Source organism: Silurus aristotelis (genome assembly GCF_946808225.1).
Source record: "Silurus aristotelis genome assembly, chromosome: 14".
NCBI classification, from domain to species: Eukaryota; Metazoa; Chordata; class Actinopteri; order Siluriformes; family Siluridae; genus Silurus; species Silurus aristotelis.
In genome coordinates this window covers 11,130,382-11,150,903 of record NC_139587.1, presented here as the reverse complement: position 1 = coordinate 11,150,903, position 20,522 = coordinate 11,130,382, and the positions used below count along the sequence as shown (strand labels likewise).

At 39.6% G+C, this 20,522-nt stretch overlaps 1 protein-coding gene across 2 annotated transcripts in view; it reads right to left on the bottom strand.

Annotated features, from left to right (window-relative positions):
* Positions 1-20,522, bottom strand: part of LOC310736677 (uncharacterized protein) — a 39,353-nt gene that overhangs the window by 4,975 nt on the left and 13,856 nt on the right. For both annotated transcript variants that reach the window (XM_083560433.1, XM_083560434.1), the window contains exons 3-4: positions 15,124-15,300; positions 14,990-15,024 (exon numbers count right to left, since the gene is read on the bottom strand). In XM_083560433.1, the coding sequence (XP_083416559.1) occupies positions 14,990-15,024; positions 15,124-15,300 (212 nt within the window). The remainder of the gene's footprint in view (positions 1-14,989; positions 15,025-15,123; positions 15,301-20,522) is intronic.

Below are 20,522 nucleotides of genomic sequence, written 5' to 3'. Positions count from 1 at the left end.
CCAGCATGTCTTCCCTCACCACATCCATGAACCTCCTCCTTGGCCTTTCTCTTTTCCTCCTTCCTGGTGGCTCCATCCTCAGCATTCTTCTACCAATATAACTCATGTCCCTCCTCTGCACATGTCCAAACCATCTCAATCTCGCTTCCTTCACCTTGTCACCAAAACGCCCTACATTGGCTGTCCCTCTAATATACTCATTTCTAATCCTGTCCACCCTTGTCACTCCCAACGAAAACCTTAACAACTTCAGCTCTGCTACCTCCAGCTCCGCCTCCTGTCTTTTACTCAATGCCACTGTCTCTAATCCATACAACATTGCAGGTCTCACCACAATCTTATAAACTTTCCCTTTCATTCTTGCAGATACCCTTCTATCACAAATCACTCCTGTCACTCTTCTCCACCCACTCCACCCTGCCTGCACTCTTTTCTTCACTTCCCTAACACACTCTCCATTACTTTGCACTCTTGACCCCAGGTACCTAAACTCCTCCACCTTCTCCACCTCTTCTCCTTGCAACCGCACCACTCCACTGCCCCTCCTCTCATTCACACACATGTACTCTGTCTTACTCCTACTGACTTTCATTCCCCTTCTCTCCAGCACATACCTACACCTCTCCAGGCTCTTCTCAACCTGCTCACTACTCTTACCACAAATCACAATATCATCCGCAAACGTCATAGTCCAGGGAGACTCCTGTCTGACCTCAACCGTCAACCTGTCCATCACCACTGCAAACAGGAAAGGGCTCAGGGCCGATCCTTGATGCAGTCCGACCTTCACCTTGAACCAGTCTGTCGTTCCTACTGCACACTTCACTGCTGTCACACTGTCCTCATACATGTCCTGCACCATACTTCGCTGACACACCTGACTTCTTCATACAATACCACAACTCCTCTCTTGGCACTCTGTCGTACGCTTTCTCTAAATCCACAAATACGAAATGCAATTCCTTCTGTCCTTCTCTATACATCACCATCAACATTCTCAAAGCAAATAAGGCATCTGTGGTGCTCTTCCTCGGCATGAAACCATACTGCTGCTCACAGATGGTCACCTCTTCTCTCAGCCTGGCTTCCACTATTCTTTCCCATAACTTCATGGTGTGACTAATCAACTTAATTCCCCTGTAGTTACAGGTCTGCACATCTCCCTTATGCTTAAAGATCGGTACCAGCACACTCCTTCTCCATTCCTCAGGCATCTTCTCACTTTCTAGAATCTTGTCAAACAATCTGGTTAAAAACTCCACTGCCATCTCTCCTAAACATCTCCATGCTTCTGATGATGGTATGTCATCTGCTCCAACCGACTTTCCACTCTTCATCCTCTTAATCGCTGCTATCACTTCCTCCTTACTAATCCTATCCACTTCCTTCTTCACCAACTCCACACCATCCAACCCTCTCTCTCTCTCTCTCTCTCTCTCTCTCTCTCTCTCTCTCTCTCTCTCTCATTCATCAGCTGCTCAAAATACTCTTTCTACCGACTCAACACACTCTCCTCACTAGTAAACACATTTCCATCTCCATCCTTTATTGCTCTAACTTGCAGCACATCCTTCCCAGCTCGGTCCCTCTGCCTGGCCAATCGGTATAAATCCTTTTCTCCTTCCTTAGTGTTCAACCTCTCTTACAGCTCCTCATATGCCTTTTCCTTGGCTTTCACCACATCCCTCTTTACCTGCTGCCACATCTCCTTGTAAAATATGAAACATGTTTATCTAAACTATTTGCACGATTGCTACTTTTTGCACTTCTGGTAGATGCCAAACTGCATTTCGTTGCTGTGTACCTGTACAATGCAATGACAAAGTTTGATCTATCTCTCTATCTCTCTTACTTAATGTGAGGTCCAGTTAACAGCTAAAACAGGTAGAAGTAATAACTACTTTTTACTTAAGTACATGTCAGAGCCAAGACTTCTTTACTTATACTTGAGTAAAAAAGTATAATCAGTACTTCAACTTTTACCCGAATATTTTACAACATGAGTATCTGTACTTCTACTTAAGTAAAGGATGTGTGTACTTTTGCCACCTCTGCCAATAGCTATCTAACATTATAAAAAATGTAAAGTTGGCAATTCAAAGTATTTCTCTATTTAGCAAAAAGGAAAAAATATCTACTGGATTTGTAAAGAAGGCCAGTTAAACAATTTACAGGGGTTCAATCTGTATTCAAGCCAGATGTACTGGTATGTAATGCTTTTGTGCTTCTAACATGTTTCTTTTTCCAATCCATCATACTGCAAGGATTACAGCAGAGTGAATAGGCATTTGGGAGTGTCTATAAAATGTTTGAAATAAGGCCTATCCAAACAATTCTGAAATAAAGTGTATTTGCATGTCTGCGATTTTTTTCATACACAAATCAGCCATAACATTAAAATAACAGAGAGGTTAAGGGGATAAAATTGATTATCTTGTTACAACTGCACCTCAAAGTTGAATTTGAAGCAGGACAAATAAGAAGAGCCAACATATGATGGCAAACTTATAATAAGAGCATTTTTTTAAAGAAAGTCTTGTCAGGTGTTTCTATCATGCAATGTTTAGTAACAGCCAAAAGAAAGAACAGCCAGTAACACAACCTGGGTGCCAAGGCTAATTGATACATGTGAAGAATGAAGGTTAGCCTGTCTGGTCCAGTCCTACAGAAGAGCTACTTTAGCACAAACTGCGGAAAGTGTTAGTGCTACATTTATATATATATATATATATATATATATATATATATATATATATATATATATATATATATATATATATATATATATATATAATGTATATATAATGTGTGTATATATATATATATATATATATATATATATATATATATATATATATATATATATATATATATATATATATTGCCCCAGATTGGTTAGAGATCCAACCTGCCATAGCAGTAGCACCCAGTGGCCTGTCTGGGGTCCAAAATAGTGCTTTGTCTGTGTTCTATATTTGTGTGGTATGCTGTTATGAATGGCATAATGGCATCAGAGCAACCAGTGTTCGTGTCCTATCTCGGCTTTCTATGGGGACCAGGCATTCAGAGCTTGTTTTTTTAGCGTTTATTGTTACCTGAAACGTACAAAAGTAACTGCTAAACTGACAGAGGTGGAAAAAAAGCTTAGGTTACCAAAACATTTTTTGATTATTTAAAAATCCTCTGTCAAAAGGCACTTGGGATCGAGAGTCCAAATTGGGAACCTCCAGCATTACCACACTGAGCTCACAGTCTTCTGCTGTTCACACTGCTGACTTATAACATCACAGCAATGCACAACCATCATCAAGTTTGCAGATTGCATGACTGTAGTGAGTCTCATAAACAAGAATAATAATTCAACATGCAGAGAAGTGAAAAGCCAACAACCTGTCTCTAAATATTCAATTCAATTCATTATTTCTTGTATAGCGCTTTTAACAATGAACATTGTCTCAAAGCAGCTTTACACAGATAATGTGGTGATAAAAATAAACAAGATTTTCTTTATAAGTGTAAATAAGAGTTCTTTATAAGTGTAAGTTTGTCCCTCATGAGCAAGCCAGTGGCAACTGTGGCAAGGAAAAACTTGGTGGCATAATCAAGAAACCTTGAGAAGAATCAGACTCAAGAGGGACCCCATCCTCATCTGGGTTGAACCGACTGGCCATTTTTTTTACAGATAGACGATGTTGCGGGGTACAGTGATGGTGATCAGAAGCAAACTGTAGTCCTGAGTCAGTGTAGCAGACTGTTGACATTAACTACAGCCCAAATCCATCCTCAAAGCTCCCGTTCTTACTCTTGAAGTGGAAAGATCCACGGAGGGAAGAGGGGCAGGAAAAGTGAAAAAAAATATGAACAAAAGAGATTTATGCTGACTACAAGAGGACATACAGCTGTCAGACAAAAGTGACCACTCTACATTAAACATTAATAGATCAATTGTCAAGAAAACCTATATTTCTTAGTGTTCACATGGTGGAGAACCTCACCTGGATCCTCAACACCAAATTATATAGACAAGAAAGTAGCTGCTTCCTGAAAAGGCTGAGGAAAGTCCAGCTCTGACCACCAATCACCACCACATTCTACAGAGGGACTGCTGAAAGCATCCTGATTGGCTGTATTGCTTCCTGATTCGGGAATTGTGCCATATTGGATTGCAAAACTTAGTAGAAGGTAGTGATTACAACAGAAAAAATAATGATATTTACACAACATGCTGCATCTTCAAAGCCACCAGAATTGTGGCTGAAAACAGAGACCTTTCACTGTAAGGATCTTCCAGATCGGACACGGAACACACACTTGGGTTTTGCGGCACGCACTTCCGGTTTTGCAGCACCACTTCCCGGTCAGCGGCCATCAGTCGCCAGTCGCCACCGGCTTGCTCATCAGGGACAAACTTACTCATAAAGAACATATTCATTTTTAATCACCGCATTATCTGTGTAAAGCTGCTTTGAGACAATGTTCATTGTTAAAAGCGCTATACAAATAAAAATGAATTGAATTGAATTGAATCTTGCCGTTTTTCCACGCAACACCCGGTATATAATTACATTAAGACTTTAGCTCAGGGCCAGATTATCTAAACCGGCTTCCTAGCCCCTAAGATTATTCTTGCCACCCTGCCTGCTCTGGATTCTGTTTCTGTTCCTGACCCCTGTTCTGCTCTGCTTCTGCTTTGGACTCTGGGCTGTTTTTCCAGTCACCCAGTCAACGCGGTTCTCTGAAAATCACACGCACTTTTCACCCTTCTTACATATGGAAAAACCTCTAAAGCTTTTGGCCCAGTTTCTTTCTGTGCAGTAAGTCATCAGACTCCTCCAGAAGAGCTGTGCAAAAATTTTAGGCACTCGTAGAAAAAAGTTTTTTTTTTTGCTACAGCAAAAAAAATATTTTTTTGAAAGAGCACATGCTGCCATTTTCTCCACCACAATTCCTATGTTTTTATCCATAGTTGAGTCACTTGTTTACCAGTCCGAAGTATGACTTTTTGACTGCAATCACTCCTGGGTCAGACTTCTCCAAAAGGTAAATGGTGTGCCTGGATCCCATTGGTTTCTGCCAGATTTTTGGTGATAGCAAATGCTCCGTTAGGTTTCCTGGCCCACCACTCCCTGTTTGTATCTGCTTTTTTAAAATGGCTTACACAGCACATCTTGAAACCCCAGTCTACTTTGAAATCTTTGCTTGGAGAGACTTTGCTGATGCACTATATCTACCTTGTGTCTTGTTGTTGGGCTCAGTCTTGCCATGGTGTATGACCTATAACATGAAACTATCTTCCATAACCCCATCTTAGTTGTAAATGTTGGGTGCTCCGCAACCAGTTATAACCCTCCGACACAGCTGTTTCTATTTCAACTAAAATCTGTGTTTCAACCTACATATGAAATTGATGATCATTAGCAGCTGCTTTATATAAGTGGTTAATCATATACCTGACTCTGATCCTACAAACTCCCTGACTTTGTGCAAGCATACAAACTGTACCAAAGAAAGAACTGAAAGCCAAAGGGTAGTCACACCATACATTGATTTGATTTAGATTTCTCTTATGTTCATTTCTTTCCATTTTTTAATTGATAAAAACAATAAGGAATCTCACGGAACACGATGCACTGGCAGATTTCTCTGTCAGTGAATGTGAGTGACTAGGTGGTGAATCAGAAGGAAGGACCCAAATGCAGGATGCACACAGGGGTAAAGAAAATACAGGCTTTAATAAAAAAAAAAACAAAAAAAAAAAACTGAGCAATGGGGCAAGGCAAAAACAATCAGGGGTCAAAAACACAGGCAAACAGGGCGATGCAGGCAAGACAAAACCAAAAACAGTCCAAGATTCATAGAGCCGGCAAACAGAGCAACATAGGCAGAGCAAAAACAAAACTGAAAAACAGTCCAGAGTCCAAACCAGAAGCAGAGCAGAACAGGGGTTAGGAACAGGAAAAGGAACAGGATCAGGAACAGGATCCAGAGCAAGCAGGGTGGCAAGAATAATCTCAGGGGCTAGGGAGCTGGTAAAATAATCTAGCCCTGAGCTAAAGTCTTGGGTGTCCTTAAATACAGGGAGGGAAAAACGGCAACACGGCCGCACCGTGTGCCTGAAAGATCCTGACAATTAACACTTATTTCTAAAAGCATTTATTCAGTTGTTTTTCTGTATTTTTAATTGTTTCCAAAATTGTACAAAAATATTAAAGACTTTTAAATTATGACAGAAGAAATATAAAATTATGTAGTAAACAAAAACGTTAAATAACCCAGAATGTTTTATATTTTTTTTATCTTAAAAGTAGCCACCTTTTGCTTTGATGACAACTTTGCATACTCTTGGCATTCTAAGTCAGCCCCATGAGATCATTAGTTACTTGGTACAGTTTTCCAACAATCTTGATGAGTTCCCAGAAGTGTTTAGTGCTTGATGGCTGCTTTTCCTTCACTCTCTGGTCCAGCTCATCACAAACCATTTCAGCTGGATTTAGATTGTGTAATTTTGGAAGCCAGGTCATCTGATGCATTCATCATTCTCCTTCTTTAACAAACAGCACTTACATAACCTAGAGATATATTTGGAGTAATTGTTCTGTTGGAAAATAAATTATGTCCCCACTAAATGCAAACCAAATGGAATGGCATGCCCCAGCAAAATGATGTGGTCGCCATGCTGGGTAATGTCTGGTATAGCAGCTGCACAGTACTATATTGCAAGGCCCTACAGAGAGTCGTAAGAGCAGCGGAACTCACCATTGAAAATAAACTTCCAGCCTTACAGATCATCTACTGCACACAATGTCTGAGGACGGTTGAAAAAATCACAGCTGTTTCCAGTCACCCAGCACACAGCCTGTTCAACAAACTGAGTAATCATTCCAGAACCAATAAGCAAAAAAATATTTTTTTACCCTCAGGCTATCAAAATCCTCAACAAACTGTAATACAATCTCATTGCTGACCATAACTGCCAACAGAGTCTGTTACACATTTCATACATATTGTTTGACTATCTGTTAACACACTGGGTCCGTCAATTGACTCTGCTATACATTTCATACATATTTTTTACACAATTGTCAGAACTCTTAATACCACTGTTCTCTGTACTATTGCATCTTACTTGCAAACCTTTTCTTAGCTAATATATGTGTCATATATGCAAAAAATTATTTTATATACATTTAGGGAAATAATGATTTGATACCCTGCTGATTTTTTTAAGTTTACCCCCTTACAAAGAAATTAATGGTCTAGAATTTTTATGGTAGGTTTATTTTAATAGAGAGACAGAATCTAAACAAAAAAACATAAGGCACACATATTAGTTCTGTCCCTTTAGAAAAGTACTTTAATTCTCAACTCATTATGTGTATAAAAGAATCATCCTCATAGATACTATATCTATACATCTATATCTATAAAAATTATCTACATCTATACATATACGTCTGCACACACTTGGAAATAATTTATAATATAAAAATATTTTAATGCCTCATTATTACTATTTTTTTTATTTCCTCTTCTCTTTACTATTTAATATTGTTGATGTTTAATATTTGCTTAAGTTTGCTGTAGTTGGCCTGTAGCCTCATTTAAGCATTTCACTGTACAAACTGTCACTGACATCTGTACATATGACAAGTAAACTTGATACTTGAAACTAATGTGCTGTCAATTTTGACAAAATTGACCAACCATGTCACCAACAAATCACCCCCATACCATCACAGGTGTGGGGGTTTCACAGTGGGAACCACACATTCAGGAACCATCTGTCCACTCCCACTACTACATCTAATGGCATGTAGAACCAAAAATCTAAAGTTTTGACTCATCCAATTGAAGGACATTTTTCCTTTGATCTGGGGAAGTCCTCTTGAGTGCTTTAGGATACAGTTAAAATTCTTAATATTTTTGGATTGGCTGACCTTTATTTCTTAGTAATGATGGACTGTTTTTTTTGTTTAACTGAACGTTTCTAGCCATAATAAGAATTTGTGTAGTAGTTGTTGCAGCACTAGTAGGGATATTGACTCTGTACTCATTCTTTCCTCTGCAAAAGGCAATTGATAATCTAAAGCACATTAAAGAGGCAAGAAATGTCGGAAAATGTATTAATGACAAGGCATACCTGTGATTTAAAAAACATTCCATGTGACTTCCCCATGAATCTTATTAGAGAGTGTGCCAAACTGTCAAATGTAGCTACTTTGGACAATCTAAAATATAAACAACATTCTGGGTTGATAAATATTTTTTTCTTTACTATATATTTCCAAACGTGATCTTTTATGGTTAGGATACCTTTATCAGTGTTCAATGTTAAAAATATTAAAAATAAAGAAAAAACACTGAACGAGAATCAAAAATCAAATCACTAAATCAAAATCCTTAAAGAAATGTAATATGGCTCTGGAAAGTCATTCGTTATATTGCTAAAACTGTTAAATTTTTAATTGTATAACCCTTTTTACAATGGACATCTAAATGCAGCTTTAAACAGATAAAATGGTTATAAGGTTGTATAAATCTTTTTATATAAGTTTAACAAGTTTGTTCCTTATAATTAATTATCCCTGATGAGCAAGCCAGTGGCCAGGAAAAACTCCCTGAGATGGTATGAGGAAGAAACCTTGAGAGAAATCAGACTCGAAAGGGAACCCATCTGTGTGGCATCGAATGTCCATTCGATGCAGTTCTATTGTTGAGGAGTGTAGTAATAGGTGCTTAAATGGTCCTGAGCCATTATAGTAGACTGGTGATATTAATTACAGTCAATATCCATTCTCAAAGTTTACATTCTGCCTTTATAACAGTCTTTGTGAATAAGTCTTTATTAACTTCACACATCTAGACTTTGGAATTTAATCCCACTCTTATTTTTAGGCCATTCCATTCGATGGGATTAAGGTCTGGCCATTCCAGGAAATTTAAATATCCGATTTTGTCTTTGTAGGTTTAGATGTGTGCTTTGGGTCATTGTAATGTTACAATATGAAATTTAGTGCCTTCAATATTCTTTTATACCCCTCTTCTGATTGGTACCTTTTAAAAATTAAATCTTACAGTTTCTTTGGCAGCTCTTTGTGGCCAATGGCTCTTAGTATGCCTATTTTTTTAAGTGACTGGTTAATGCTAAGGCCAGTTAGATCTTCTATTATAAAAGGATGTGCAGACTAGGCTTTTTTATTTTAAATGTTTCCAGTTAATAAACCTTTTTGGATTTTTTGTTCATTGGAAGATCACAATAAAGATGTAACAAGTCTGACATTTATGTTTTTGTTATTTCTGTGTTTATATTTGAAACAACCTGCAATTTTATAAGGGTGTTAAAACTTTTAATATCCACTGTACTCTATATTGCTCAACAGTGATAACCCATGAATAATCTGTAACTTCATCATAGACCTAGAAAACATCTTGGAAAATAGACATAATAAAGAAATAATCATGTAACTTTGTAGAGGGTGATGGCTGATGACAAACATTTCAACAAAAATTAATTAATACATTACCTACCATCTTATTTTCAATCTAGTGGTGAAAATTAATTCCAGAATTAATACCAATAGATTTAATCTAAAATTTTAATTCAATTAAATCATCACTAGAATTTGATCTGGAAAATAGAATATGCGTTGTTTATTTAAATTATTATCCAGAAACCCCTCCAACACTTCTATGCCAACCCATCCATGGAAGACACCTACTACATATTTGGGTGGTTGAGTATGCTAAATCAACACTTCTCTGATCTGGTTGGACAAAAACTAAGGACTTTAAGAACTTTAGATCAGCATTCAACATCTTCTTCTTCTTTTTCTTTCGGCTGCTCCCATTAGGGGTCGCCACAGCGGATCATCCGTCTCCATACCACCCTGTCCTCTATATCTGCCTCTTTTACACCAACTACCTGCATGTCTTCCCTCACCACATCCATGAACCTCCTCCTTGGCCTTCCTCTTTTCCTCCTACCTGGTGGCTCCATCTTCAGCATTTTTCTACCAATATAATTCATGTCCCTTCTCTGCACATGTCCAAACCATCTCAATCTCGCCTCCCTCACCTTGTCACCACAACATCCTACATGTGCTGTCCCTCTAATAAACTCATTTCTAATCTTGTCCATCCTCGTCACTCCCAACGAAAACCTCAACATCTTCAGCTCTGCTACCTCCAGCTCCACCTCCTGTCTTTTACTCAATGCCACTGTCTCTAATCCATACAACATCGCAGGTCTCACCACAGTCCTATAAACTTTCCCTTTCATTCTTGCAGATACTCTTCTATCACAAATCACTCCTGTCACTCTTCTCCACCCACTCCACCCTGCCTGCACTCTTTTCTTTACTTCCCTAACACACTCTCCATTACTTTGCACTGTTGACCCCAGGTACCTGAACTCCTCCACCTTTTTCACCTCTTCACCCTGCAACCGCATCACTCCACTGCCCTCCCTCTCATTCACACACATGTACTCTGTCTTACTCCTACTGACTTTCATTCCCCTTCTCTCAAGCGCATATCTCCACCTCTCCAGGCTCTTCTCAACCTGCTCTCTACTCTCACCACAAATCACAATATCATCTGCAAACATCATAGTCCAGGGAGACTCCTGTCTGACCTCGTCCGTCAACCTGTCCATCACCACTGCAAACAGGAAAGGGCTCAGGGCCGATCCTTGATGTAGTCCAACCTTCACCCTGAACCAGTCTGTCGTACCTACTGCACACTTTACTGCCGTCACACTGTCCTCATACATGTCCTGCACCACCCTCAAATACTTCTCTGACACACCTGACTTCCTCATACAATACCACAACTCCTCTCTCGGCACCCTGTCGTACGCTTTCTCTAAATCCACAAATACACAATGCAGCTCCTTCTGTCCTTCTCTATACTTCTCCATCAACATCCTCAAAGCAAATAAGGCATCTGTGGTGCTCTTCCTCGGCATGAAACCATACTGTTGCTCACAGATGGTCACCTCTTCTCTCAGCCTGGCTTCCACTACTCTTTCCCATAACTTCATGGTGTGACTGATCAACTTAATTCCCCTGTAGTTACTGCAGGTTTGCACATCTCCCTTATGCTTAAAGATCGGTACCAGCACACTCCTTCTCCATTCCTCAGGCATCCTCTCCCCTTCCAGAATCCTGTTAAACAATCTGGTTAAAAACTCCACTGCCATCTCTCCTAAACATCTCCACGCTTCTACCGGTATGTCATCTGGTCCAACCGACTTTCCATTCTTCATCCTCTTAATCGCTGCTCTCACTTCCTCCTTACTAATCCTATCTACATCCTGCTTCACCAACTCCACATCCTCCAACCTTCTCTCTCTCTGATTTTCCTCATTCATCAGCTGCTCAAAATACTCCCTCCATCTTCTCAACACACTCTCCTCACTAGTCAACACATTTCCCTCTCCATCCTTTATTGCTCTAACTTGCAGTACATCCTTCCCAGCTCGGTCCCTCTGCTTGGCCAATCGGTATAAATCCTTTTCTCCTTCCTTAGTGTCCAACCTCTTATACAGTTCCTCATATGCCTTTTCCTTGGCTTTCGCCACATCCCTTTTAACCTGCTGCCGCATCTCCTTGTACTCCTGCCTACTTTTCTCATCACTCTGTCGATCCCACTTCTGTTTTGCCAATCTCTTTCCCCTAATGCTCTCCTGCACTTCCTCATTCCACCACCACGTCTCCTTGTCTTGCTTTCTATTTCCAGATGTCACACCAAGTACTTTTCTAGCTGCCTCCCTCATCACTCCTGCGGTAGTTGCCCAATCATCCGGCACCTCTTCACCACCACCAAGCCCCTGTCTGACCTCTTCCCTGAACCTCACACTACACTCTTCTTCCTTCAGTTTCCACCATCTTATTCTTCTTTCAAACCTTACTTTCCTCCTCTTCTTCTTCGCCTCCAAAACCATCCTACAGACCACCATTCGATGCTGTCTAGCTACACTGTCCCCCGCCAACACCTTACAGTCTCCAATCTCCTTCAGGTTGCATCTCCTACACAGAAGATAATCCACCTGTGTGCACCTTCCTCCACTCTTATATGTCACCCTATGATCCTCCTTCTTCTTAAAATACGTGTTCACCACTGCCATTTCCATCCTTTTAGCAAAATCTACCACCATCTGCCCTTCCACATTCCTCTCCTTAAAACCATACCTACCCATCACCTCCTCATCACCTCTGTTCCCTTCACCTACATGCCCATTAAAGTCTGCCCCAATCACCAATCGTTCTTTCCTAGGTACACCATCTACCACTTCATCTAATTCACTCCAGAATCTTTCCTTCTCCTCCATCTCACAGCCAACTTGTGGAGCATAGGCACTGATGACATTTATCATCATCCCTTCAACTTCCACCTTCACGATCATCACCCTATCAGAAACTCTCTTCACCTCCACTACACTCTTACTGTACTCTTCCTTCAGAATCACCCCTACACCATTTCTCTTCCCATCCACACCATGATAAAACAGTTTAAACCCACCTCCAATGTTCCTGGCCTTACTCCCTTTCCACTTGGTCTCCTGAACACACAACACATCTACCTTTCTCCTCTCCATCATATCAGCTATCTCTCTCCCTTTACCCGTCATAGTACCAACATTTAAAGTACCAACCCGAACCTCTACTCTCCTACACTGCTCCTTTTCCTGCCGTCTCTGTAGACGCCTTCCTCCTCTCCTTCTCCTCCTTCGGCCAACAGTAGCCCAATTTCCACCGGTACCCTGTCGGCTAACGATACCTGTGGCGGTCGTTGTTAACCCGGGCCTCGACCGATCCGGTATGAAATTCTCATTTGTGATCCGCATATTTGATTTGGCACATGTTTTACGCTGGATGCCCTTCCTAACGCAACCCTCCCCATTTACCCGGGCTTGGGACCGGCACTAAGAGTACACTGGCTTGTGCCCCCCTAATGGCTGGGTTATCAGCATTCAACATAATCATCCTAAAACAACTGACAGAAATAATTAAGCCTACTGGGCATGACCTCTCTTTGAAGCTGGATCCTAAACTTTATGACTGAAAGACCCTTCAGGATTGGTAACTTTATCTTCAGCACCACCACACTGCTGTCACATTAATCTACAGTTCAACAGAACCAGCTTCCAGGAGCATGTATGGACAAAGAGTTCTTGATGTTGATAAAATTAAAGGACAATATGCCCTGTCCAGCTATCTTACCATGCGGTACTAGAACTGCATAGTCTCTAACCTGCAGCACTTGTATTGTGTGAAGAGTTGCAAAGGTTCTTCTTAATAGTTTTCTCTTTCTACCACCATCATATGGACTCTTTACTCTTTTGCCATCTGACAGAAGCTACAGAAGCATCTCTGCCACCAGCAACAAACTCTGCAACATTTTCTTACTTAAGACATCCAGACTCTAACCTCCCTGATACCTTCCAATGCTCACCTGAGCTAATCGAATGCCTAATATTAATAAACACAACTGCACACCTGTAACATATTGCTGCTACTCTACAAAAGTTTACAGTCTAGAAACCGTGTTTTATTTATTGCTTTTTTTCTGTGTTTAATGTCCTGTATGCATCTCACATTATAAAAATATGAACATTTCTAACAAACCTTATTAAATTAAATAAAGAATGAGCAATAATCACATTCATCAAGAGCTCAGCAGGAAATACCATACATATCCCAGAGGAAATTAATAATATTTTAGACCTTTTAGGACATATACTTTTCACACAAGGACCAAGGAGAGGAGACAACACATTTACACAATAACAAGCATCCAAAATTAATTGAAGAAAAAGCAAATAGCAATAAACCAATAGAATAAAGACACACAGTACATAATGCCCCTAATGCACTAGGTCCCAACAGATTGCCTGACTTTTTCTATGAACACATCTGAACTATTTTATCATTAAAATATATCGTAGATTACTAATGAAACTATTAACCATATAGAGCGCTACCAACAGCAACATTTTACATAAAACACAACAAATATCCCACCTTATCTATCAGGTATCAGCCACTGTCAGTCATAAACAAAAATACTATATAAAAAAATTCTCTAACTGCTAGAATTAAAACTTTTTTTTTTTTTTTAACCTACCCACCTAAATAAATTAGTTTTGAGTCGATTATTAAAATGTGAATTATTAAAATTCTCTACAAATCAGCCAAGGCCACAGCTATCATGTTTATAGAACCACTAGCATGTGACAATAAAACAAAATTAAATATTAATGAATTATTAAAACAAAATCTGCCTATATGCTAATAATATTTTACTCTTACAGCATAAATCTACAAACCTATTAAACTATAGAATTCAACTATATTTTTTTACAAATTTCATCATCTACATAAACAAGTGATTCATTTGACTATAGCTAACAGGTTGTAGAACCACAAGAAACAGCATTAACAGCATAATATTTGCAAACTAAAATTATCTGACAGATGGCACTTTACATTTTAATGGTTAAATGCTCTTACAATTACTTACCATCAATACACTTTAGATTTTTTACTTTTTTCTTTTATTCCTGAGACATTTCTTTTAAGTAAAAAAATAATTAACTTGATTAAATATAATAAAATAAAAAACATAATTGCTTCATTACATTATAAATCACTTCTGTTGGTATTTGCTTAATTTGTTACCCATATTTAAAAAGGGAAAGTGCCTTAATCAAGTGACATCTTTTATTTGAATTAAACTTATTTAATTAAAGATGTGAAATATTTTACACTAATGAAGTAAAATGTTTTATATTTATAAGCCCATTGTTACTAATCTCTTCAACCACATCTCCCCTTGAAATCCAACCCTTTTTGTACCACACTTATCACCCAGATCTAATCACCCAGGCATTCCCTGGTAAAATTATTATACAGAAAAATTCAAAATATTTTGAACATGCAGAACAAGAATATTTAATAATAGAACATTTATTTTCTTGAAAACCCACCTGTAAATCTCTTGCTTTGGTTTTATCAACAGATCCTGGTGATGGGGGTGTGGGGAGGGAGTGCATTTATTTAAACTGATTGGACAAATTCAAAATAATCCTGTTAGGCTAGAAGATTGATGTACAATTTTCACCTGCTGGCCCTAGTGGGCCTGGAGGGCCCCTCGGACCTGAAGGTCCAGGGGGACCCAATGAGCCTAAACAATTGCTGCCAGGAATACCAGGAATACCAGGAATGCCAGGGGGTCCCTGTGGCCCTGGAGGACCTGCAGGCCCAGTTGGACCAGTTGTGCCTTGCAATCTTTTCCTGCCTGTGACAAAAGAATTAACTATGTGTAGACATAGACCTCATATTAAATGTGTAATGTCCTGATGATAACACGTTCCCTTTCAGGAACTTGAGTTGCATCAACAACGCTTTGGGAATGCCTCCACGTCTTCATGCTATGAATCAGGCGTGAATTCTGTCCAACGGAAAGGGGCAACTTGCCGTATATATATATATATATATATATATATACACTCCCTTAAGTAAGGAGGCCATCAAGGCTTTCCCACCGCGAGACATAGAGTCTGGGTTCTACAGCTGGTACTTCATAGTTCCCAAGAAGGATAGGAAGTTGCGTCCCATGCTAGATCTACACTGGTTGAACCACTCACTATTGAGGCTCAAGTGCAAGATGCTCACTCTCAAACAGGTTGTGTCTTAAAACAGATCCAAAGACTGGTTTGTCACAATAGGTCTGAAGGATGCTTACTTCCACATATCCATCCTTCCTTTGCACAGGACGTTCCTGAGGTTTGCTTTCGGGGCTGAAACTTACCAATATCAGGTCCTTCCGTTCGGCCTTACAGTCTAACTCCACACCTTCACAAAGTGTATAAATGCAACTTTTAGGGCATCTGCATTTTTAACTATATAGACGATTGGTTGATACTAGCTTAATCGGAGCTTCTGGCAGTCTGGCATCGAGATGTCATTCTCGCCACATGAAGGAACTGGGTTTAAGACTAAACGCCAAAAAGAGTACAGAAAACCAGTACAGAAAACCACTTATTTAGGCGTAGTGTGGGAATCGACTGGTATGCGAGCACAACTGTCTCCTCCCAATCGTCAAGTCTATCCTCACAGCCATCAAGAGAGTGTGAGAAGGTCAGTCAGTCATTTTATAGACTGCTGGGTCTAATGGCAACCACATCTAGCGTGGTTCCACTTCCACTGCCTCTTGCACATGAGACCCCTCGAGTGGTGGTTTAGATGAAGGTCATGCGGCGAGCTCTACAGGCCTTAGACACATGGAGAGAAACGGGTTCCTGTCCCAGGGCCCCTTGTTGGGAACTCCCTGTCATCGCATAATGCTAATGACAAATGCCTCCCTCACAGGGTGGTGGGGTGGTCACAAGTGCTCGCTCCGCCCAAGTTCTATGGAGTGGGCTCCATCTCACATAACACATTAACTGCCTGGAGATGCTATCCATGTTTCTGGCTCTGAAGCACTTTCTCCCAGATCTGAGAGACCGGCATATGTTGATCTGTATGGACAATCAGTGGTCTCCTACATCAACCATAAGGGGGTCTGCTATCTTGCCCCTACACAGGCTGGCACATCAGATCCTCCTGTGGGTCCAAAGAAACCTGCTCTCTGTCAGAACAGCATAAATCCAAGGGTGCTTAAACCAGGGAGCAGATTTCCTGTCAAGGCAAGGGCCGAGGCCCGAGGAATGGAGGCTTCACACAGACATGATGGAGCAGATATGAAGGAAGTCTTACAGAGCACAAGTGGACCTCTTTTCTACTGAAGCGACATTGCACTCTGTCCTCTCCGGTTTTCCCTCACTCACCCAGCCCCTCTTGGGCTGAATGCAATGGTACAGGTGCCTGTATGCCTTTCCCCCTGTTGCACTGCTCCTGGGAGTTCTGGAGAGAGCTCACTGGGACAGAGTCTCTTCCAGGTAGCCCCGTCTGTGGCCCCGTCTCTCCTGGAGTTTACCCAAGGCATGGTCAGTGCCTTTCTCTACCCCAGACCTGAGGTATGTTTCTGAGGTGCCCTCGGTTCCCCCACGACCCGTCGTGCTGAAGGCATTCTATCCTCCTCCCTTTCAGGCCCCATGACCAGAAGAAGCTTAATACATCCACAGAACGGAGCTATGATGAAAGTAGGAGCAACTGTTCATCTGCTACTGTCCCTATAAAAAAGGCCTTCCTGCAAACAAGCAGTGGGCTGTGGGCTGTGGGCTGTTTCACCCCGCTGACCTTTGTCAGGTTCTATAGCCTTGACCTCAGGTCCACTCCTGGCTCATCTCTCCTGCAGCCTAGCTGTGCCCGTAGACACTAGGCAGGGACTGGTCAGTCTGGCGTGATTGGACACTCGTTCCCAAAGCATTGTTGATGCAGCTCGAGTTCCCTCAGGGAACCAGGGATACATATATCTAACCTAGAGACGTTATACTACATATGATTCTGAAAAGTTAACACAACCCAGTTAAAATAGGAGGTTGTAATGCAGTAAATAAAACCATGAGAAATCATGTCAGATTTTTTTATTCACTTTTAATGTGAAAATAATTTTAAATAAATTACAGTAAATGGTTTTAAAAGATTTACAAAAATAACATTGGCCTGAATGTTTTTATTTTCAATGAAAGGCTTCCATCTAGCCACTAAGTTTTTACTTTGCTTAAACGGGTGTAGGTTATAGGTCTTGTTATTGTTAAAGTGTGTGGTAAGATTGCCAGCACCAACCTGATTGATTTAAACAGTGTGCATAAAGCAAGGACTCTGAGGAAGACCGAGTTAATGTTAAGAGATTCCAGCCATCCCTTGCAGAATCTTTTTATGTTGTTACCTTCTTCACGTAGATATTTTTTACCGCTTTGCAGGACAAATAGATAAAAAAATTATTTTGTACAAGTTGCTATTGGGTATTTAAATACTTAAATGTTTTTTTTTTTTTTTTTCTCTCTGTACTGTTTGTTGCTGTGTGTTTGGGATTGTATGGATTCTGCTGGCTGTGAAACAAATTGCCCCTCGGGGATAATAAAGTTGACCTAACCTAACCTAACCCACTCTGAAAGAACAAGGAATCTTAGGATGTTAAAAATATTATTAATGCCTCCCTGGTGCATTTCTTATGGTCAAATGGAAAGGACACAAGACAAGGCAAGAATCTATGAACCATGAATAATAAGTCTGCTGGGGGATTGTTCATTTTAGCTTTTTACATTCTCCTATTACACCCAGTGCAGAAAAGAGCAGAGGTGGAACAGAATTTCTTTGTGTATTTCTACTTTCTGAAGTAGTTTTACTTTTATTTAAGTAAGTTTTGTTTGAGGTTTTGTACTTCTCTACATTTCAAATCACATTCATTACTCAGTAAAAAAAGTATAAATAAGAATTCAGTAAAAATAATCAATTTAAATAACAGCTCTTCTTCAGACAGCGCAACCTCTTCCTCAGACCTATCTATTGCAGCGGGCGATGCAGCCACTTCCTCACTACATCTACTGATGACAGGGGTCCCCCTCCCATGGCCTGCTTATGCCAGTGGAGCAGGCGCAACCTTTTTCCAAGACCTGCCCATGCCAGGGGACAACAGCATGACTGCTTTTCATGCCATGCTCACACCAGGGGCATCAGCACAAGCTTCCTACTCAACATGCTCACATCAGGGGACAATGGTGTGGCTGTCTTCTGGGCATCCTGGTTGGTACCCCTTGTTCCTTTGACAGAATTATGATGCAGCTTACACCGCCAAAGACTTCCAGGCATCTCTTTGTGTCTGTGCCATGTGGATTTTGTTTTAATTCATGTTATGACTTTGCCTCGTATTGATTTGATTTTTCATCTCCTCATATGTCTTGTGTTCCGAACTGTTTTAAGTATATCTCTTGATTAGTGTGTGTTTAAAAAGCCTTTTGTTTCTGTTTGATTTTCACGAAGTAACTTATTAAGATCCCTGCATTTTACTAAGCCATTTGTGTTCTATATTTCATGGTTTTTCCAGGTTCTCCATCTTGTTTTGGTTTCTCATTTCATGCCATGGTTTTGTTCTTAGTATTGTTGTTTGCTAATTGCCCAACCCATGCCCAGATTATGTTTTTGTCTGCTAATTTGGATTTTCAACATTGATATCAATAAAACATTCTTATCTACACTTGCATCTAAATCTGCTATTGTGTACTGTGCATTACATGACACATGAGCATTTTGCTTTGAATTACTATTAGAAAAAGGCTGACATGTTGTGAAACCAAATTCTAAGCATCCTATCAAGCCAATATCCCAGTATAATGGGAGAAATAATTTCAAATGCTTAACTCCATCTCTGATTTATCCTCAGGAATTACAGACCATAAATTTTACCAATGCATCATAAAATCCCACTCCTTCTAAGGTAAAAAAAAAAAAAGGGTTAGGGTTAGGTAAGGAAATCATCTACAATTTCTACTACTAAGTAAATGAACTGACCACAATTAGAAGTCCATTATTTGCTAATATTTACTTAGTTATATTTATGAAATATATTTACTTATATTTACTGCTGATCATCACATCTCAACCCTATCAAGCTTGTTTGGCAAGCTTTTGTAGCACTATTTTACCAGAAAACTTCTGCAATGACACATAAGCAGCAATGATACTCAATATCAAATTCTATTAGTTAAGATGAAGTGGAACTTGTTTATAAAAATTGTATTATTTATGTATTTAGTTGTTTTTAATATATAGAGGATAGTGAAGACTATACCAGAATCAAACTTGGGTCCCATTTAAACAAGTGCAACTGCAATATTTTGTGGTCTTTGTGGCTATAAAAATAAAACTTGCAAATAACAAATTGTCAGGGATCCACCAGCCTGACACAAATGTGTATTTTTTGTAAAAGTATTATAAAGCTGTCAATAAACCTACAGATTATGATCATAAAGATAACATATAAACTTTACTGGAACATTGGGTGCTGCAGTGGCAGTAAGGTCATTCTGAATGAGAAAATAATTTAAGACCATCAAAACTTAACTTACAAACTTTTTACGAAAATAGTTTTGCATACCCCTTTACTACTATTAATATAATTACTTTGTAACCTTTCTTTGTTCACCATTTGGCTATTCTATTACAATCTTCTAGTTTTTTTTAGAAATTCTAGTTTTATAAATTTGTAAGGGACATCTCTAGTGCACAGCTGCCATCAAGACACTGCATGTCTTTCATTGAATTTAACTATTTACTCTGATTGGGTCATTCCATTTAAATGGTAATCTTATTTGTCTAAATCCATTTTGTTGTTGACTTGGATTTTTGCTTTGGGTTGTCATCATGCTTAAAAATTCTTCATCTTCTAACAGAAGACTACGTTTTAGGCTAAAATTCATTGTTATTTAAAGCTACTCATGCTCTTCATCTTGGCCAGAGCTCAAATCTAAGTTAAAGGAAAGACATATATTCAGACTTGATTGTTTTTATTTTTGTGGAAGAGAACAATGAATCTAGAAAGCCAGATATGTGAAGAATATTTGATTGTTGATAGTT